The 18,804-nt window shown below is 41.2% G+C and overlaps 1 protein-coding gene across 2 annotated transcripts in view; it reads left to right on the top strand.

Moving 5' to 3' along the window:
• RTN1 (reticulon 1) overlaps positions 1-18,804 on the top strand; it is a 285,610-nt gene that overhangs the window by 253,334 nt on the left and 13,472 nt on the right. The window contains exon 1 of one of the 2 annotated variants that reach the window (XM_053601607.1): positions 5,273-5,584. The exons of the other annotated variant lie outside the window; for it this stretch is intronic. Coding sequence (XP_053457582.1) covers positions 5,524-5,584 — 61 coding nt within the window. The 5' untranslated portion in view covers positions 5,273-5,523. Of the gene's footprint in view, positions 1-5,272; positions 5,585-18,804 lie in introns of those variants that run through there. 2 annotated transcript variants of the gene reach the window in all.

Below are 18,804 nucleotides of genomic sequence, written 5' to 3'. Positions count from 1 at the left end.
TCCACAAGCAAAAAGATTAAGATTCACTAAAGGCTCATGAGCATTAGCATTTTTTTTTTTAGCAACAAAGCACTTTTTAATTAAAGTATGTACATTGTTTTTTAGACATAATGTTATTACACATTAAATAGACTGCAGTACAATGCAAACATAATTTTTATATGGGAAAATTAATTTCCTGGGAAACCAGAAAATTCGTGTGACTCATTTTATTGCAATATTTACTTTATTGCTGTGGTCTGGAACTGAATCTCTAAGGTATGCCTGCGTGCACTTAGAAGATTGAAGAGAATTGACAAACAGAACTAATTTACACATTTATTAACCTGGTTAATAAATTTCCATTTATTAGCCTTTTTTAGTCTTTTAAATTTCTATTTTCAACTTTCCCATTTCAATGACGTATTGGGATTTCATTTTGTAAACATCCTTTGGCTTAGCATTTGTTTTATTCTTTTCATCTACTTTGATAGTTTCCATATTTGTAGCTGGCATTGGACATATTTAAAATAGGGTCCATGGAAACTGTGCCTTTAAGTGAGAAGACATACCAGCAGGTTCTCAAATGATGTCATTTTGTTCAAGGTAGGTTCATTGTAACTCTGATGAGAAAAAAAAAATTGTTTCACTATATGTCTGTTTGCTTAAAGCCACTGTTTCCAAGAACCTACCTAGGACATTAAATGAAGACTTAAGTGTACTTCCTTTTGTGGTTGCCATGCCCCAGTTCTTTTCTTTTTTCCTTCTAATTTTCCCCTTTGCTGATTTCTGTTTAATTGAATTTATTAATTCCCTGGTTTATGCATTATATTCATTTCCAAGTTATATGTTCTAGTTACTTTCTTTTAGAGATACCACTGAAATGTTTAATTCACAAATCTTACATGTCAAAGACTAAAGTTATTACTCCCATCTTCCTCCTGAGCAATGCGAGAACCTTAGAATGCCTCTATCTTCCACCGCAGGTTCTGTCTTCCCTCCTGCTTTAGTTTTGCCTTTCTTTTCTAACCCCCCAAATTAGCCATCACCATTTTTATGCTCAGTGTCCTTCCATGCATCTCCTTTCCTCCTTGAAGGTTCTGTCTTCTTCCTGAAATACCACCTTTGGCAGATTTTTCTTTAGAGTCTATTATGTGGATAGAGGTATTGATTTCTTCCTATTTGTTTTGCCAAATGTTGATTGACTGTTACAATCTGTCGAATGTCTGTCTTTTATCAATTCTACAAAATTCCTCATTTGGACAAATTACTCAACTTTTCATGTTAGCGCACTCTTTAAGCCCCTTCACTGTCTCCCTCATTTACTGACAGAACTACTACTCAGGCCGGAGTCAACCTGGCACCTGCACACGTCGGTGATGAAGTTTTCCCGATCCGTGTCTGCCTGCCAGGAAGGCCCCATGACTCAAACTTGTGATGCTTACTTCTTGTTCGTAACTCAGCTCGTTTATCACCTACTCCATGAACCCTTTTCTCATACCTCCTCTTCTCTCAAATCACTGTTTTATATACCCAGTCTCTTCTGCTCATACATCTATTGGTTGATTGCATTTATTTGTTTATCTATGTAAATGTCCCTCCACTAGACTCAAGTTTCCAGGGGGAAGCTACCTTTGTATAACATTTACAGAGACAGGCACTAAGCATGGGCTCTATAAATGTTTCTGGATGAATGAACAAATGAATCAATCAATCAATTAAGAAAGGAGGGCAAACACTATCTTCCTCATAGGGACTTTGTAACAACTAAGCCTATTCCACAAGAGAAAGCATCGGGCAAATAGCAAGTTCTTGCATTGTTTGAATCTCTACAATTCCTGCATTATTTTGGTATGATGAGTTATATACCAAACTGGTTGTCTTTTTAAAGTTCGTCATTCCATATGGCATAGAGTTCTTGGTGTTCTTTGATCATTTTGAAGTATATTTTTGGTTCTCTGCCTTTTCTTCCCATTGCTGTACTTCTCAGAGAAAAAGAAAAAAGAAAATCAAGCAGTTCCACGAGCTGTCCGATGTTGTTTACCAGTTACGACACACTCGGTGAGTCTGTGAGTGCTCTCCTGCTGACCCTCAGGCGTCCACTCCAGTTTTGCCATCTGAGTTAGACTTTGCTGAACCTCCTTATAAAGTAGCAAACTTCCACCCCACCTACACCCGATCCTTTTTACCTGCTTTATTTTTCCCGCACCTGTCCACAAGTGCCATATTATACTATACATTGACCTTTTATTATTTGCACCTTCCCACACACACTAGCATATAAACTTCTTTAAGGTAGGAACTTCGCTTTATGCCTAGATCAGTGTCCAGCACCTAGTAGGTGCTCAGTAAATATTTGCTGGGAAAATGATGTAGATGCCACTGGTTCTCATCAGGAAAATCCTGCTGCCACAGGAGACACACTCTGGACATGCTTGCCTTCAACATTCTTCCTGGGCTGGCAGGAGATTATAAAACACACCTATTTTGCTTCTCCTTAGAACAGACTGCCTAATGTATGATTTCATCCTGAAATCTAAAGAAATCACTTCCTCTCCTGGCAGGCATCCCAACCAAGAATCTAAGCTGGCTGGGGATAAAGCCCGTCTGTTCTCTACTGGTTTAAAGATAGTGGCAGTTCCTGCCTGCTTTTAGCAAGCTTTATTTTGCTTTCTGTTTTCTGTCACCACTTAAGGAAAATTTACATATCTTTTCTACCCATTTTATCGTTTAGATCTTGGCAAGAGCATTCAATTAATACTGTGTGTGCACTTGTGCAAAGAAAGCACCCATTTACAACATCTATGAGAATTAAATTCCTATCATTTCATAGAAACAAACATCTAAAGCAGTGGTTCTCAACTTTCCTAATGGCGCAACCCTTTAATACAGTTCCTGTGGGTCATGACCCACAAGTTGAGAACTGCTGATCTAAAGCTTTATTTGTATAAGAAAGAGCCCAAGCGTTGATAATTGACTTGCCAAAGCCCACATGACAAAACTTTTACAATTCAGGTCATTCCTGATTTTCCTTAAATAAGTTCATGAATGTTTCTCTTATCACCTATGTATGCAACAATCTAAAGCCCCCCAATTCTAATGTTATTAGTGTGAGTCTCTGTGTCATCTACCAGTGACATCCTACTTCCTCACCCTTCAACCTGCTATTTTGGTTTTTCATGTGCACCCAACTTCTCTCTTCAGACTTAGCATGACTGGAAATAACTTGGTCTTTAACCCAAGCTGACATTCCAAGGTCAACTTTGATGGATAAAAACAAGTGAGCCAAGAAGTCTGCTTGCTTGTGCCCTGTTATGGCCTTGCTGCTCCCAGCCTGTCCTCAGAGCAGCAGTACACACCACACAGCTGTCCCAAGCACAGTGTCCAGCCTTTCTGGTACTGCATGGACGCTTAACATGCCACAGGTACCTGTGGGCTTAGGGCTGACAACCAGGGCTATCAATGGACTGGCAGTGCCTCCTAGTGGCTAAGGCTCTAAGGATCACACCTAAAAAAAAAATTTTTTTTTAAAGGCCAGGGTGACAATAGGCACTCACCCCACCCCACCCCACCCCCACTCCTGGTGATGCAGTAAGAGTATTGATTTCTTCCTCGTCCTCTTGCTACAGCCCATCAGACTGTTACAAGCTGGAACGTATGTCTTTTATCAATTCTGGAAAATTACTAATTTGGACAAATTATCTGACTTCTCAAGTTAGTCCAGTGTCTCCCTCATTTACAACAGAATTACTACTCAGACCTGTGGCCACCTGGCCCCTGCATGCCCATTTCTTCTGTGTCTGGTCCTGCATTATCTGTGCCAATCCGGCTGTCACCATTTACCAATTTTTTCATTGTTTTGCTGTGGTGGATTCCCAAAATTGACCACAGTAATGAAAAAAGGGGGTGGGGAGGAAATATAAATAAATTTGTATTTGTACAGATACAGTTTGAAAAGTGCTTTGTAATAATGTCGTCACTGATGTTCCACCAACCCCCTGGGAGCCCTGACAGGCCTCAAGCTTCCAACAAAATAAATTCCGATTTATCATGATGCTGTATGGGGGCCCAGCTGGTTGCTCTTGAAGCATGTATTCTGGAAAGAATAAACATGATCCCAAGGTGTATATGCTTTATAAAAATGAACAATAAATCATGTCTACAAGCCTAGCCTTGAGACTGCTCTCCTTACATCCTGGCTGCTACAGCAGGTGTCACTGTAGATTTGAGTCTGGGAGGAAACACTTCTGGGAACTCCCCAGTAGGGAGAGAGAAAGCCTGGTGGGTAAGACCACCACACAAACTGATGAGGGGAGTCTGTTTTCTGTGCCTGGAACTCTGCCTTCTGCATACCCTTCTGGTCCCCAAAACATCCTCTGTACTTACGCTGGGTCCCTGCTCCTCAAGGGACCCCTTCCACCCAGACTTTCATTTCTAGACGATGCCCACATTCCAGTCCTTTCTCTTTGCTATTTCCAACTTTTCCTCATCAGAACACACCTATCCCCTGTCCATTCTTTCAAGGTCTTGGTGTAGATTCTGATGAAGTAGTTAGCCCTAAGACCAGAACCCAATGTTCTGTTTCTTCCTTGGTCATTTTGCGTTTTAACCTGGGAGTCTTTGCCTCCATGGGCGCGGAGGCCATCCTCCCATCCCAGAGATGACGCTGTTCAGACAAAATACCCTTTGCTTCCTTGAGTTGTTTTGAATGTCCATACAACTGACCACTCTTGGATTGTCACTGCAGTGACCAATGACTCCATGTGCCAGAGTCTGGGGGCTTTGATCTGGAGCCTGCAGGCACCATATTCCTGTATTTATTCTTTCAGTCCACCAACAGAGGGAATAAAGGGGCAAACAGAGAGAGACACGCCCTCAGCGATGAACTGCAGATTTCTCTCCAATGACTGGCAGTTGCCAACCAAGGTTCTGGATAGCTGTGGAATTTCCCAAAAGAGAAGGCGATTCTGGCGATTCTTTTGGAAGATTCCAGGAAATTAAAATTCAGTGTGGTTTTTCCAGCATCAGGGAAGGGAGAGGTGAGTGAATCTTGGGGACGATTAGAGGACATTATGTTGCAAACCTGACATTTGTACTGCCGTCCACTCGGTCTCGTCCAACAGGTTTCTTAGAAATTTCTAGAATATGCACCCCACCAATCAAGAACAGCGCGTCCCCCGACTCGCACCCGCACCTTTGGCCCTTTTCCCCAACACTTCCCCGAATCCTGGCCCAGTAAGTGCGCTCCGGGTCAGAACCGGTTTCGCCGTAGCCGGGGCGGCGGGAGACGCGGTCGCGCCGAGGAGCGGCGCCGCATCCAGCGCGCGCGGGCGAGCGCGGGGCCGTGCGGCGCTGATTGGCTGCGGGCCACGCAGACTGCGGCGCCGCGACGCGACACGCCCTCGCCGCCGCCGCCGCCGCCGCCGCCGCCTCAGTCCCTGCACAGCCGCGCGGCCGCCCAGCCCAGCGCTGCCCTGGGCTCCGCCGCCTGAGCGCACGCCCCACGCCGCCGAGGACCGCGAGGCGAGCCCCCGAGCCCGCAGCATGCAGGCCACCGCCGATTCCACCAAGATGGACTGTGTGTGGAGCAACTGGAAAAGTCAGGGTATTCGCTTTCTTTCCGTAGTGCATGCCCGAGGTGACGGGAGCCCGGGACCCGGACTCGCCCATTGTGCATCTCACCTGTGGGACCTGTGCATGCCTTAGACCCCGGAGCTTTCTGCGGGGGGGAGTAAAACTGTCATTTCAAAAATCAACATGGATGGTGTTTCATTTTTTCCTTCCTTTCTTTCTTTCTTTTTTTTTTTACCCCCCTCCACCCCTTTGTTTTCTTATTTGTAATGCTAGTATTTTAAATAATGCATCATTCACCAACTCCTCTGGGAGTTCCTTGGGGAGCCATTGACCCTTGGTACTTGTTTAATGCTCATCTCATCCCGGAGTTCAAGTGCTGTCTTATTGTTCCGTGCAACCCAGCGCATTTACATCTGCCCAAAGGTGGAAATCTCCTGGCAGAACCCTTAGCTGAGAGGGCTCTAAAGCATCCTTTTAAGAGGGACACACCCATTTCAGGGTTGTTACTTGTGGTCACACAAAGAAAACTGGAAATGCAGACTAGCTTTCCAAGTCCTGAAAATATGATGGCGTAACCACATATTAGGATGGTTCACTTTGAAATATTTTGATGTTTTTGTCTGTCACGGAGTAACCTGTAACTATTATTTATTAATAATGGATATTTGTGGAATAAATGGAGGGAAACAAGGAGCAGTGCCGGTGGCCTCCGCGTATAACAGATTTATTTTGGAACAGTCCATATCAGCACTGGGTGTGGCCACCCTCCAGCCTCGCTTGCTTTTCAGCCATTTTTATCCAGCCTCATATTTCACACTTCCATCTCTCCTTTGTTACATTAAAATTCTCCCATTCACCTTGCTTAGTAATATATGGATTATGAAAAAAAAATGATTTACAAGAATGAATTGTGTGTAGTAACTTGGGTGTTTGTCAGACGAAGTGTCTTTTAATTTTTAACAAATATGCTTCTGAGGAAGGCACGTTTGATTTAACCTGCAGGGTGCTGCAGCATCCCTCAGGGGATCAAGAATACTCTGGAGCAGTAGCTGAATTTTTTTACAAATCTGGCATCTTCCTCCTTGTAATTTTACATTATAGGAAGAATAGGATGTCTTTTCTTTGATGCCTCTGTGGGGGTTTTCTATAGTATATTTTTAAAGAAAAACATAAATCTCAGAATTTAAAGCGCGCTTGCCTTGCCTCTTGGCCGTTGGACTGGGTGGCAGCGATCATCTGCTTCCAATTCTGTGGATCTATTGAAAATACACTTGTCAAAAGTAAAGAGATGGACCTGATAAATTTAAAAGCCAGTAAACAAGAAATATGTGGCAATGGAGGCACAATATTTTAGAGAATGGTGGAAACTGTATAGAATAGCATGTTTAATATCAAAGGAAGTGGTGAAGATTCTTTGTAACATTTCTAAGATGTGTTTGGACCCACCCAGTTTATTTGATACACACACTGGACAACCTTGGCTTGACGTAATACCAAGTTTAGCTGGACATTAAGGCTAGTTTTTCGACTGTGATTTTCTATTTTTCTATTTTTAACAAAAGTAGATGTGAAAAGATGGCAGGTTTTCTGTTTTATTTGTGTAAGATATAGGATGCTATGTCCCCACAGTCCTGTGGGTTTAGACTCAGTTGCCTCAGTTGACCTTCTCTCTGATAGACATTTGTCAACAGGTCACACAAAATGTCGTAGTTTTTCCCATTGAAATACAATCATTTTCATTTACAGTGTACAGCTACTTGTGAAGATTAATTGATGATCGTTGAGGATCTTTTATACTTGGCGACCTTTGGTAGTCTTCAGTACCATTGATTTCCTTGTGTCAAATAGAACAAAGCCCTTATCTTGAATACTGACTACATCTAACTGGGTGGGAGGGTTTATAAGCACAAAAGAGAAATGGTAAGAAGTGAATTATATTTTTTTCTTCTCATTGTAAACTTCTCATCTAAACTAACTAAAATAAGATTTATTTTGTTAAGCATTTTCTGTGTTTCTCCTTCATTTTAGTTTCCGTATTATTAAAAAACAAAACAAAACAAAACAGTTGTTTTTAACCTTGGCTCTACATTGATTCATTTGGGAAGCTTGAAAAAAACAAAGGGTGTCTGGGTCTGCCCCTAGACTGTCTGACCAATTGAGCCAAGCAAGAGTGTGTTTAGAAAACTCCTCAGGTGAGTTGACTATGTAACCAGAGTCGGAGCCCCTTGTGTGTAATAATTCTTAGGCAGCCCAATCCATAGACCAGCAGAGGCCCAGAAACAAATGATAACATGGGTGTGATCTGGGAGCAGCTGTGAATGTAGTTAAAAGAAGTCAATCCAACTGTCACCAATGTCCTGTAGAAGTATTGTGAGGTGGAGGTTTGGCTTGGGAAGGAAATGATGTAAGTTTCAGGTTTTTCCCATTTATTGACTATGCCATGGAGAAATTGCAGTAGCTTGAATATTTCATGAACACTTCACTGAAACTGGTTATGTGTCATAAAAACTAGTGTATAATGCATAAGGAGCCTAATCATATACATGATTCCAGCTGTAGACAAGAATGTTTAAAGAGAGGCTGAAGTCCACCTTGTACTACCTCACACTGATTCTGCTTCCAATTTTTAAAAATTATATAAAATATAAAAAATTTAACATTATACAATACCAAATATTAGTTAATAAACCAAAAGACAATGTACTCAATGAAAACAAAATGAGAATGAAACCGTAACCTAATGAAATATATACCTATATATTTACCTATATAGATAATAACCTTAAAGATCAGTATAATTATAACTACTATTTAGGGGGCACTGTTACTGAGTGCTTTACTGGTGGTGGTGTGTGTAATCCTCGCAGATCCCATGAGGTGTAAGTTCTGGTGGCGTCCCATTTCACAGGTGATGACTGAGGCTTCTGTCAGGACACAGGTAGTCATGCCAGAGGCTGGCGGCAAGGATGGGCTGTCCTCTCCACAGCTTCCCACTGCTCCACTGTCTGTCTCTGGGATAGGTGGCTTTTTCCTCAATGACCTTTCTAAAGATACGAGTCATCTGTGTTGGTGATTGTGTGGACTCAACAGCTCCCTCACACTCACAGATTTTTATCCTGCAAAAAACATCTCATTTGGGTGGCACCTGTGGCTCAAAGGAGTGGGGCGCTGGCCCCATATACTGGAGGTGGTGGGTTCAATTCCAACCCCAGCCAAAAACTGCAAATAAAAAAAATCTCATTTGAGCTTTTCAGTGTGCCTTGGACATGTTGAGGTGCAAAGAAGTTAAGTGCCTTGCCCAAGGTTTTGTGGTAAGTGGCAAATTAAGTAGTAAAACGTCTCTCTCTTGGCTTCAAGAACTTTCCAGAACTCCACTCTATCCATACACTCTCCGCCTCACTTCCTACTGTTAAGTCATAAAAGGTAACTCTACTATACATATTCTTTTTTTTTTTTTAATTTTTTGCTGTTGTTGCAGTTTGGCCAGGGGCTGGGTTCGAACCCACCAACCTCGATACATGGGGCCAGCACCCTACTCACTGAGCCACAGGAGCCACCCTACTATACCTATTCCGAAGTTATTTTCACATAGGTTCTCTCTTTATGGACAGAACAAAATTTCACAGCAAGCCATTGATCTCTTTTAATTTCAGATTAATATGAGTGTACAAACGATTAGGGTTCAATGTTTGCATTTTTTAGGTGAGGTGCTGTAGTCATGCCTATGGCCCAGGAGGTGAGCCCTGTACCCTCAAGCCATTGACCTTGACCAAGCTATTGCGTTGTTGTTGTCATCACCATCATCAATACATCATTTCTGGATTGTCCTTAAATATCAGCTGTGTGTCAGTTGCTAAGCTTTTGTACATACCTTGTCTTAATTAAGCCTCCATGAGACTTTCGGTTACTCTCATTTTATAGAGGAAGAAACTGGGAGTCTTAAGCTGAGAGAGTCAGTACTTTGCCCCAGGATGGAACAGGGTCCTTAAAATAGGGCATTCTGATCATGAGGCCTACACTATTAATACTACTTCAATCCACAGGGTGCTCAGAGGAATAGAGTTTGATCAGAACCATCCATCCACATGGTTCTGTTTGTGCTGCAAAGATCACTTTTGAGAACTTCACTGGGCTCAATAAATTCATCTGACAGGATGCTTAGTAAGATAGTGGATTGATACATGTGTGCCTGGGGCTTTGGTCAGCTCTCACCTGTCTGTGTGTGGCAGCTTGCCCAGCACCTAAGTTACTGATAGGTGAAACTCTTTCCAGAGAGTATAACCTAAAGATAGTTGCTTTTTTTACCCAATAAAATATTTTGAAAATTTAATACTGGCCTTACAGTGCCTGTGGAAACACTTCAGGGGAATCTGCTCTGAAAGGTGCTAGTTTAAAACATTTGTTAAAGAGTGAGGCATCTCAGAATACACAGAGGAAATAACTGTTTTAGCCACAGTAATTAAAAGAAATACTTGCCTTTTGAAAATGGCATTTGGCAAAGACAATGTTATACATCTAAATAAAGGCATACCAACACTACCTTTTATCAAAATTGGCACTTCATTTGGACTCATTATCATTTGAATATTGTACAAATATTACAACATTAAATATTTCTATGGATTCTAATGAAATCCAGTAGGAAAACTGGCTTAGCTGGGGAGCTGTTTTTTTTCTTTTTTTTCTTAAGAAAGAAAACTCTTATCAGGTAGGTAGCATACAAGGTAGATAGTCAGTTACTCTGAAAATAAAGGTCTCTTTTTTCACAATGTATTATTCTCAGGAGAATCTTTATAAGGTAATATTTCAACGTTTTGGGAGAGAATAATGGTTTTATTATTTTTATAAAAATGGTGCATACACATTATAAAAATTTTCATTTGAGAAGTTCAAATAAAAGCCACAAGTCACCCTTAATCCTACAACCCAGAGTTAATGAATGTTAATTAATATTTGCTAAATATTATCTGACATGTCTACATACAGCATTGAAATTAAGCTAAAGGGCTAGGCAGGCAATAAAAATAGTTTTTATAAAATAAGACTATATACATATTTCAAAAGTATTTAAAATAATTTAATGGAAGCAGTGGACATGAAACTGAAAGAATTGTGGAACTTCAGACACAGGTTTCTTTACTAGGAGAGTTATTCCTTCCTAAAATTAAGAAAAAGACTGGCAAACATCCGTGGGTTCAAATCCTGTTCTAATTATGTGTTTCCGTTTTAAACCGTAATGGACTCTCTGCGGTATCTTTTCTTTTTAAAAGAAGATCCAGGACCCATGGGAAAGGTTGGGCAGAAAGGCTGATCTAGATTCCCAGCTGCTAATCTATTATTTTTCTCAGATTTCTATGGATTGATACTTGTTTAATTTAAAAACAATAACAATCCTAATAGTCTATGACTAAAGCATGGCATTATGATCACCTCATGTGAATAGGGATTACAGATGAAATCTTCCATCATAGCTAGCAGGCCCTCCCTTCCTACTAAAAATACTCTCTCCCTTTCCCTCCCTCTCTCCCTCCCTTACCCAGGGTGTCCATAAAGTTCATGTACACTTTAAAATAGTTGTCTGGTTTAAATAGCACACAAACTTTATGGACACCCTGTATTTGAAATGATTCTTTTTCATCTTCGAACTAGTTAATAACATTCAGTACAGAATCTCGAAGTAGTTGATATATTTTTAATTACCTTATAAGAGAATTATATTCTAAAATCCATTAAATTCAACAAAATATAATCTGACTTAGGTCTTGTGTGGCCAGCCAGCTCTCAGAAAATCACTTTTCTTTTTGAAAATAGTTACATGTACATCACGACCAAATTCCCCATCCTTTCAACCTGATCTCCTAACTTGTGTGCATATTTGGCCAACATGTAATTTCATACTGTCACCTTTCCAGGTCTTCTGAAAGTACACACAGCTGTTGAAAGAAACATGGAATTTGCCCTTGATGATTTTTTGAAAGCCATCTTTTGCCAAGGTGACAGCTAATAGTAATAACCACTTTGAAATCTTGAACTTACAGCATATCATTTCCAGTAAGAAAATTGTTAGGAGCTTTACAACTTCGAAGTGTGGAGTTCTATTTCCCCAAAATATTTTTGAGTTATATCTTTAGGTTAAAACTGAGTAAAGTCTTAATGTTTCACAAAATAAAATCCTAAATTCTTTCTTATTTCTTGTATTGCCAAGGGGGAAAAAATAGTTCCAACGTCACTTAGGAGTTCTTTGCCAAAACTGGTGTTAATGTTGAACAAATGAAAAGTACAAATATTACACATTTTCATTTTTAGAATTCATTGCAATTCATGCATTTTACAATGGGCATGTTTCAAATGTGGTCACAGTTTATCTCCATCCATCACAAATAGTTCGCCAAACTGACGATTGGCAAAATGATAATTGGTATCAAGAAGGACCTAGTATGTTATTGAAAGGAACAGAGGAATGATGAGAGAGCATTCCTTACATCTTTTTAGTTAAAAATATTTTTGCTATTATGATCTTGATTAAAATTTTTATATGTATTCATTTTTTTTTAAAGAGCCATTATCCATCTATTTCCATGGACCTTTTCTCTTCCACTACAGTGATGGATTTTAAGAAAAGATTCAGACTTAAGATTTTGTTGCTAATTGTGATTGATAAGCAGCAGTCCAAATGAATGGTTTTTATTGACATGGTCAGCAAGCTCACGAAAAGAAAAAAATGCATGAAGACAGCCTTTGCTGAGTACTCACAAATCTGTCTTCATGCCTCAACTACCACGTTTCCCAAAGCCTATCTTTCCCTCCGCGTGGCTATCTCTTCCTTTGATCCCAGTTGCCCTCCAAATGAGCTGTGGCTTTGCTAGCAGTCTTGAAGGAGAAGCTGGCCAAGCATCTAATTACACAGGCCCTGGGGTCTCACTTCCTGGCCAGGCCCACCCCAATCTGGTGACCACAGGCCTTAACATCATTGTGTTAACATTGCCACTTGGAAAGAATGGGAATGTTCAAGTCTTGGTGGTTAGAACCAGCAACAGGAATCACAGTCATTCCAAGTCAGGGAAATGTTAAGCCCTTCCTTCATAAGCACAGAGCAGCTTTTGCCTCCAATCCAGCCCAAGGAGTCACCGTAGGATATTCTGTGTTTGTTCTTGTCCCTTGTGGAAGAAAAAAGTACAGGAGATTGCTGTTGGCTGTGCCTTTGGCCATCAAATTCTTCTTTTTCCTTTGTTACACCAAAGCTCACCGAGGGTGGTAGATTCAATGCTGTGCTCTTTTACTATCTATAGGAAGCACCAGGATTAATGTGTCTTTCCTTTCGAAACAGCCACAGAATCATTCAAAGGTCCAGAAATAATGCTGGCATTTTTCTCTTGATGGCCATAGTGGCTGTAGTTAGGAGTTTTTAGGGAAGGGCCTGGAAGTGGAATCACTGCAGGTGTCTGATCAGCCAAAGTCGCTGTCCTGGAGCGTGAAACTCACAGATTAGATGGCTAGATGTTGTCATCTTCCAAGGTCTCTGTATCTGTTTCAAGCATTTCATTACCAATTGCCTGGGTGAAGGACACAACTACAACTTGGACTTCAACCTCACAAAAGCAAACTATGTAACCCAGTGGTATGTATGCTCATATTAATCTGAAATTTGAGAGAAAGTATTTTATTACCTTTACTTCCATTATCTTTCCTTAGCTTCATGTAAAATAAGGGAAGATTAAAGTAGGGAAAGTTACTCTATTTCTTCTTGTTAACATGCTGTGATGACATTTTATTTGTTTCATGAAGATGAGTCAGAAAAAAACTGGCTTTTTGTCCCTCACTGGCTTGGACAGTGAATTGGAAAGAATTGAGGTTTCTGTTCCTTTCTCATCCTGTCTGTACTACATTATTCTAGTCAGATCATTGGGAATGTGTCACAACGTAAATAAAATCAATGGCATATCATTTTTCAGCAGCTCTTCTGTTGTTATGATCATATTATCTACAAACAGGAATTTTTCACATTTTCTCACTTGGCCTTTTAAGAAGTAGTATTAACGGGCGGCGCCTGTGGCTCAAAGGAGTAGGGCGCTGGCCCCATGTGCCAGAGGTGGCGGGTTCAAACCCAGCCCCAGCCAAAACTGCAAAAAAAAAAAAGGTAGCATTAACTTGTTTTATAGAAAGTAGTGTGTGGCTCAGCACCCATAGTTCAGTGTTAGGGCGACAGCCACATACATCGGAGTTGGCGGGTTCAAACCCATCCTGGGCCCATTAAATCACAATGACAACTACAAAAAAAAAAATAGCTGGCATTGTGGCAGTCACCTGTAGTTCCAGCTACTTGGGAGGCTGAGGCAAGAGAATCACTTAAGCCCAAGAGTTTGAAGTTGCTGTGAGCTGTGAGGCCACGGCACTCTACCGAGGGTGACATAATGAAACTCTGTCTCAAAAAAAAAAAAGAAAGAAAGAAAGTAGTGTGATGATAGTGCCTGAAATATTTTCTGGGACAAGATGGAATATAAATATACAGTTAATAATATATAATGATGCAGATAACTGAACAATATATTGCCATTTTATATTACTCACTTCTTTATATTTTGTCTTGTAAACAAGATATGAATAGTTTCACCACCGTCGTTTCACTTTGCACATTTTTAATAAACTTTCTGAATACTGAAGCCACTATTGGGTCCTTTAAATGTATTTAAAGTAGTTTCCCAAAACCAAAATATTTGGACTGCAGCAAAGGGCTCTCTTTCTAGAAATTTGACACAGGATTTCATTTCCATGGAGCTGTTAATTCAAACATTGGATCATTCTCTTATTTTTCTTTTCTACTAATAACTGGATCCCGACAATGAGGGGAGTACTGGTTTCAACATTTGGTATTAGGATTCTTCAAATCTGCTCATTCATCTGTGACTGAATTTGTGCTGAGAGGCTCCCCAGCAGGCTGCCACCTGTGCTTATGTACTTGTGGTTTGGGGACTAAAATTAAATCACTAAATTCAATCCACTTATCAGATTGATAGAATGCAGTGCTCTCTCACTTCAAAGACAATGTGTTCTTCCTAAGTTTTTTAGCAAAGTCACTTAAACTTTTATAATTGGCAAAGCAATAGTGTCTTATACCTGATCTAGTGGGTGTGCTTAGTGATGTGCACTCAAATGCTTAACCTCTCTCCTGCTTTTCTGTGTTAAGAGCATATTAAAAGAGTATAATTATTTACACTTTATCATACCCAAAGACCACGTAGGGTAATTTGTTCCAGTTACAGAGTTACTTATATTTTTCTTGCTTGGGTTCTAAAGAAACTTTATTCAAATACCTGCTTTTCTGGATCTGGTGCTATAACGCTTCCTACACAAGTTCACATCATTCTAAGAAAAAACAAAATGTGAAAAATTGGCATTTGCACAGTACATTTGGAGCACAGAAGTTCTCTTGTCTAACCCTAACTTTGTCACCTCCTACCCTTCCCTCTGAATCATCAGAACTTGGGGTTGTGCTAGCAGTCTGACCACACGTGGCCATTGCCATTCTCCCAGCTGTCTGGTCGTCATTCCCAGCCTGAGCCGCAGGATTGTTCATTTCAATTCTGTCCTCTTGGTTCTTAGAAGCCTCTGACCACGCTCCTTGTGCCAGTTCACAGCCCTGGGTCACCTGTGAGTGATCAGAACACCCAGCATCTACCCCCGGACTGTATCCACTAGAAACTCAAACTCTCCTTACCTTTTGGCAGTCCTCTTATTCCTTTTTGAATCTTTATTGGATGTTTCAAGACCCGTGCTGTCCAATAGAAATACAATGTGAGCCACATAGATAGTATATAATAACCTGAAATTTTCTAGTAGCCACATTAAAAAGTAAAATGAAACAAGTATAATTAACTTTGATTATATATTTTACTTTATCCAAGATATCCAAATGTATTAGACTTTTGACATAAAATAAGTATAAAAAGCACTAAGGAGATAGTTTGCGTCCTTTTTTGTACGGCATCTGAGGTCCAGAATGTTGTTTGCACGGACAGAACACCTCGTGTGGCACTGGCCACATTTCAGGAGCTCGTGGCCGTATATGGCTCATCACTGCTGTCTTGGACCACAAGGCCTTAACGTTCCCTAATCACTTCAAGCCCTACCCCTAGCCACCTCTGTCTCAAGAAGGCCTCGTGACTTATTCTCCAGGGAAAATTCAAGTTAATTTACCTCAAGTCACTTTATGCTTTCCACCTGAACATATATTAGCCACACTCACAACTTCCCAAATCGTCTCTCCCTTCTTTGGAAAGAAGGACCTTGGGCTAATCCCACTTTCCCCACTCTGGCTTTGCTGAGACTTTGCTTAATCCAATATCTCCACTTTCCAGAATCTTCACCCTCCCTTCCCACTAACATTCCCAGGTTTTGCTCAGCCTAGAGGTTCACCTGCTGCTTCTGCTATTCCTCAGGCTACTGTCTTCTTTATTACTTTGACTTGCGGCCCCTCGCACTGGGGATTCCCTCCCCTCTGCTCCTAACACTGCTCTCTCCAACTTTACGAGTGACTTCTCAGACCAGCGGTCCTTTCTCAGTTCTTCCCTGCTGCATCCACAACATGCCCCCCTCCAGCTCGTCCCTCCTTTGGGGCAGTTTCCTTCTCCTTGGCGGCTGTAACCTACACAACTGTGGCGCCCTCTGAAGAGACTCAGGACAGTCTTTTCTAAAGCCTCACTTATTCCTTTCGTTCTCAAGCTGTGGTCTCATCCTAAGCTGCATCCTGTAGCCTCCCCTTTGAGATCTTATCCACCCTCAGGCTTCAGTCATCATTTCTACTCAGAATACGCCCAAGTGTAAGTCTGCTGCCCTCTGTACTAAATGTCATCCTTGCATTTCCAACTGCCTGCTCATCTGATGATCATCGGGCCTGTTGTATTAAGGACCATTTTAACTATGACAAAGCCTGAAAATAAATCATTTAACTTCCAGGCTTTTAGAAAATTTAGTAAGTATTGTATAGAATTGTCAGCCTCATCTCATCTGTGGTCCTGACCCCATCTCTGTCCCAGGCTGTGTCAAAATGTCCTGCTTCAGCGTGGTCATGTCAGAATCTGGAGGTTTGAAAACAGGTGTCTGCTTTTCCCCAAACCAGTGCACCCTCAGATTTTCTGTTTTTGTCAGTGATACTCAATCACCCAGCTTTGAAATGTGGTTTCCGCCCTTAATTAGCTCTGCCTCCTTTCTCCCACAGCGAATTAGGCATCATTCTTGTCAACTAATCCCTTATGGTTGACAACTTCCAACTTCCTCTTACCCACCCCATTTCCCTGGCACTTTTCTCACCACACTCACATGCCGTCCAGGTCCTCTCTCTACATCAAGTCCAGCACTGTCCCTTCCTCAAACTCAGCTTTCGCCACCTACAATACAAGATACCTTGATACTGATTCAGCATTTGTGTAAGTGGAGGTCCAATCTTTGTAGCCAGACTTTTAATTCCTTAAAAGCAGAAACAAAATTTTATGATTTCTTTATTCCTGCACTGAGGAGATAATAGATCAATAACCGTTCACTATTGATAATGACTTTTCACTTGAAAAATTTCCCTTCAAACATCTAGTTCTGAAAGCAGTTTCAAATATAATCAGGTTGCCTCCAATTACTTTTCCATAACTCTCAGGGATATTGGACATGTAATATAAGGCAGCAACTATTTTGTTTGGCAAAAAGGAACAAATTTTAGGATTTGATTTTGTTTTTCCTACTAAGTAGTCAAGATACTAGTTTTCTAACTTTTGGCTTCTTCACCTGTTATAAGCCTGTCTGATGGAGTTTATTGTGAGGTTTAAATTAGATAATATATGAAAATGCTTTGGGCATTTCAGAATCTATGTAAATTTGTAATCTTGTCATAAAGTACCCAGAATCAACAGCCAGTTGGTTTAAGATAACAATTCTTTTTTTAGCCTCCTAATTAGAAACCTCCTGCAATCTCAGCAAGTTGATTGAAAGACCTGCTGGGAGGTAACACTACACCAAGCTCTTTTTACTAAGACTTTCTGCCCACAGTTTCTTCAAGGAAGCCGGGACCTGGCCCTTACCATTCATTCATAGGCTTTTTGAACAGGTATCTTGGCAGCCAAGATTTAGATGGCTTTTCTATAGGGCATATCTTTTATTTCTTTTTCTTTTTGCTTTTTTTCAGACAGAGTCTCACTTTGTTGCTTTCTGTAGAGTGCTATGGTATCATAGCTCACAGTAATTCAAACACCTGGGCTCAAGCAGTCCTCTTGCCTCAGTCTCCCAAGCAGCTGGGACTCCAGGCGCCCACTACAACACTATTTTTAAATACCGGGTCTCACTCTTCCTCAGGCTGGTCTCGAACGCCTAAGCTCAGGCAATCAACCTGCCTTGGCCTCCCAGTGTGCTGGGATTATACCTGTTAGCCACCATACCTAGCCTGGGCATCCCATTTTTAACAGGCATAAAGCATTTTATTTAGAGGAGATTCACTTAAAAATAGGCAATGCTATCTCTGCTGTGTCTGAAAAGCCCTTGTGGGTCCTGCTCTGCCCCTTCCTGTCCCCCACAATCACACTGTACTCTAATAACGTGTTTGTTTACAAATGTGTCTGCCAGGTGCGTCTGTGGACTTCATAACACAGATTACAAGTTATTTCTTGTTCTTTTCACCTTGTGTGTATGATTCTTACAATTTGTTTATTTATTTATTTTTTTTGTAGAGACAGAGTCTCACTTTATGGCCCTCGGTAGAGTGCCATGGCATCACACAGCTCACAGCAACCTCCAACTCCTGGGCTTAGGCGATTCTCCTGCCTCAGCCTCCCGAGTAGCTGGGACTACAGGCGCCTGCCACAACGCCCAGCTATTTTTTTGTTGCAGTTCGGCCGGGGCGGGTTTGAACCCACCACCCCCGGTATATGGGGCCGGCGCCTTACCGACTGAGCCACAGGCGCTGCCCACAATTTGTTTATTTTTATATTCTTGCCATCTAGCACAAAGCCTGGCACTTACTTCTTGCTCAATAAACGATAAATGAGCAAATGGGGAAGAGGTAGCACTTCAGATAATGCTCATGTTCCATGTCCTTTTGAGTCTCCAGCAGCCCTCCCTGCACAAAAAGAGTAACAACTGAAGGCCGCAAAGACCTTCAGCCACGCTGCCCTCGACCAGGCCGAGGGGAACCTTGATCTGTTGTCTCCAATCTACTCTGTTCCAGGAAGAGCAGGGCCTTTTTGGTGACCCCTTCTTCTCCCACTTCTGACA

The sequence above is a fragment of the Nycticebus coucang genome, chromosome 9, assembly GCF_027406575.1.
Source record: "Nycticebus coucang isolate mNycCou1 chromosome 9, mNycCou1.pri, whole genome shotgun sequence".
In the NCBI taxonomy this organism is placed as follows: Eukaryota; Metazoa; Chordata; class Mammalia; order Primates; family Lorisidae; genus Nycticebus; species Nycticebus coucang.
The sequence above is the reverse complement of the archived record's forward strand: the minus strand, read 5'-3'. Positions and strand labels throughout refer to the sequence as shown.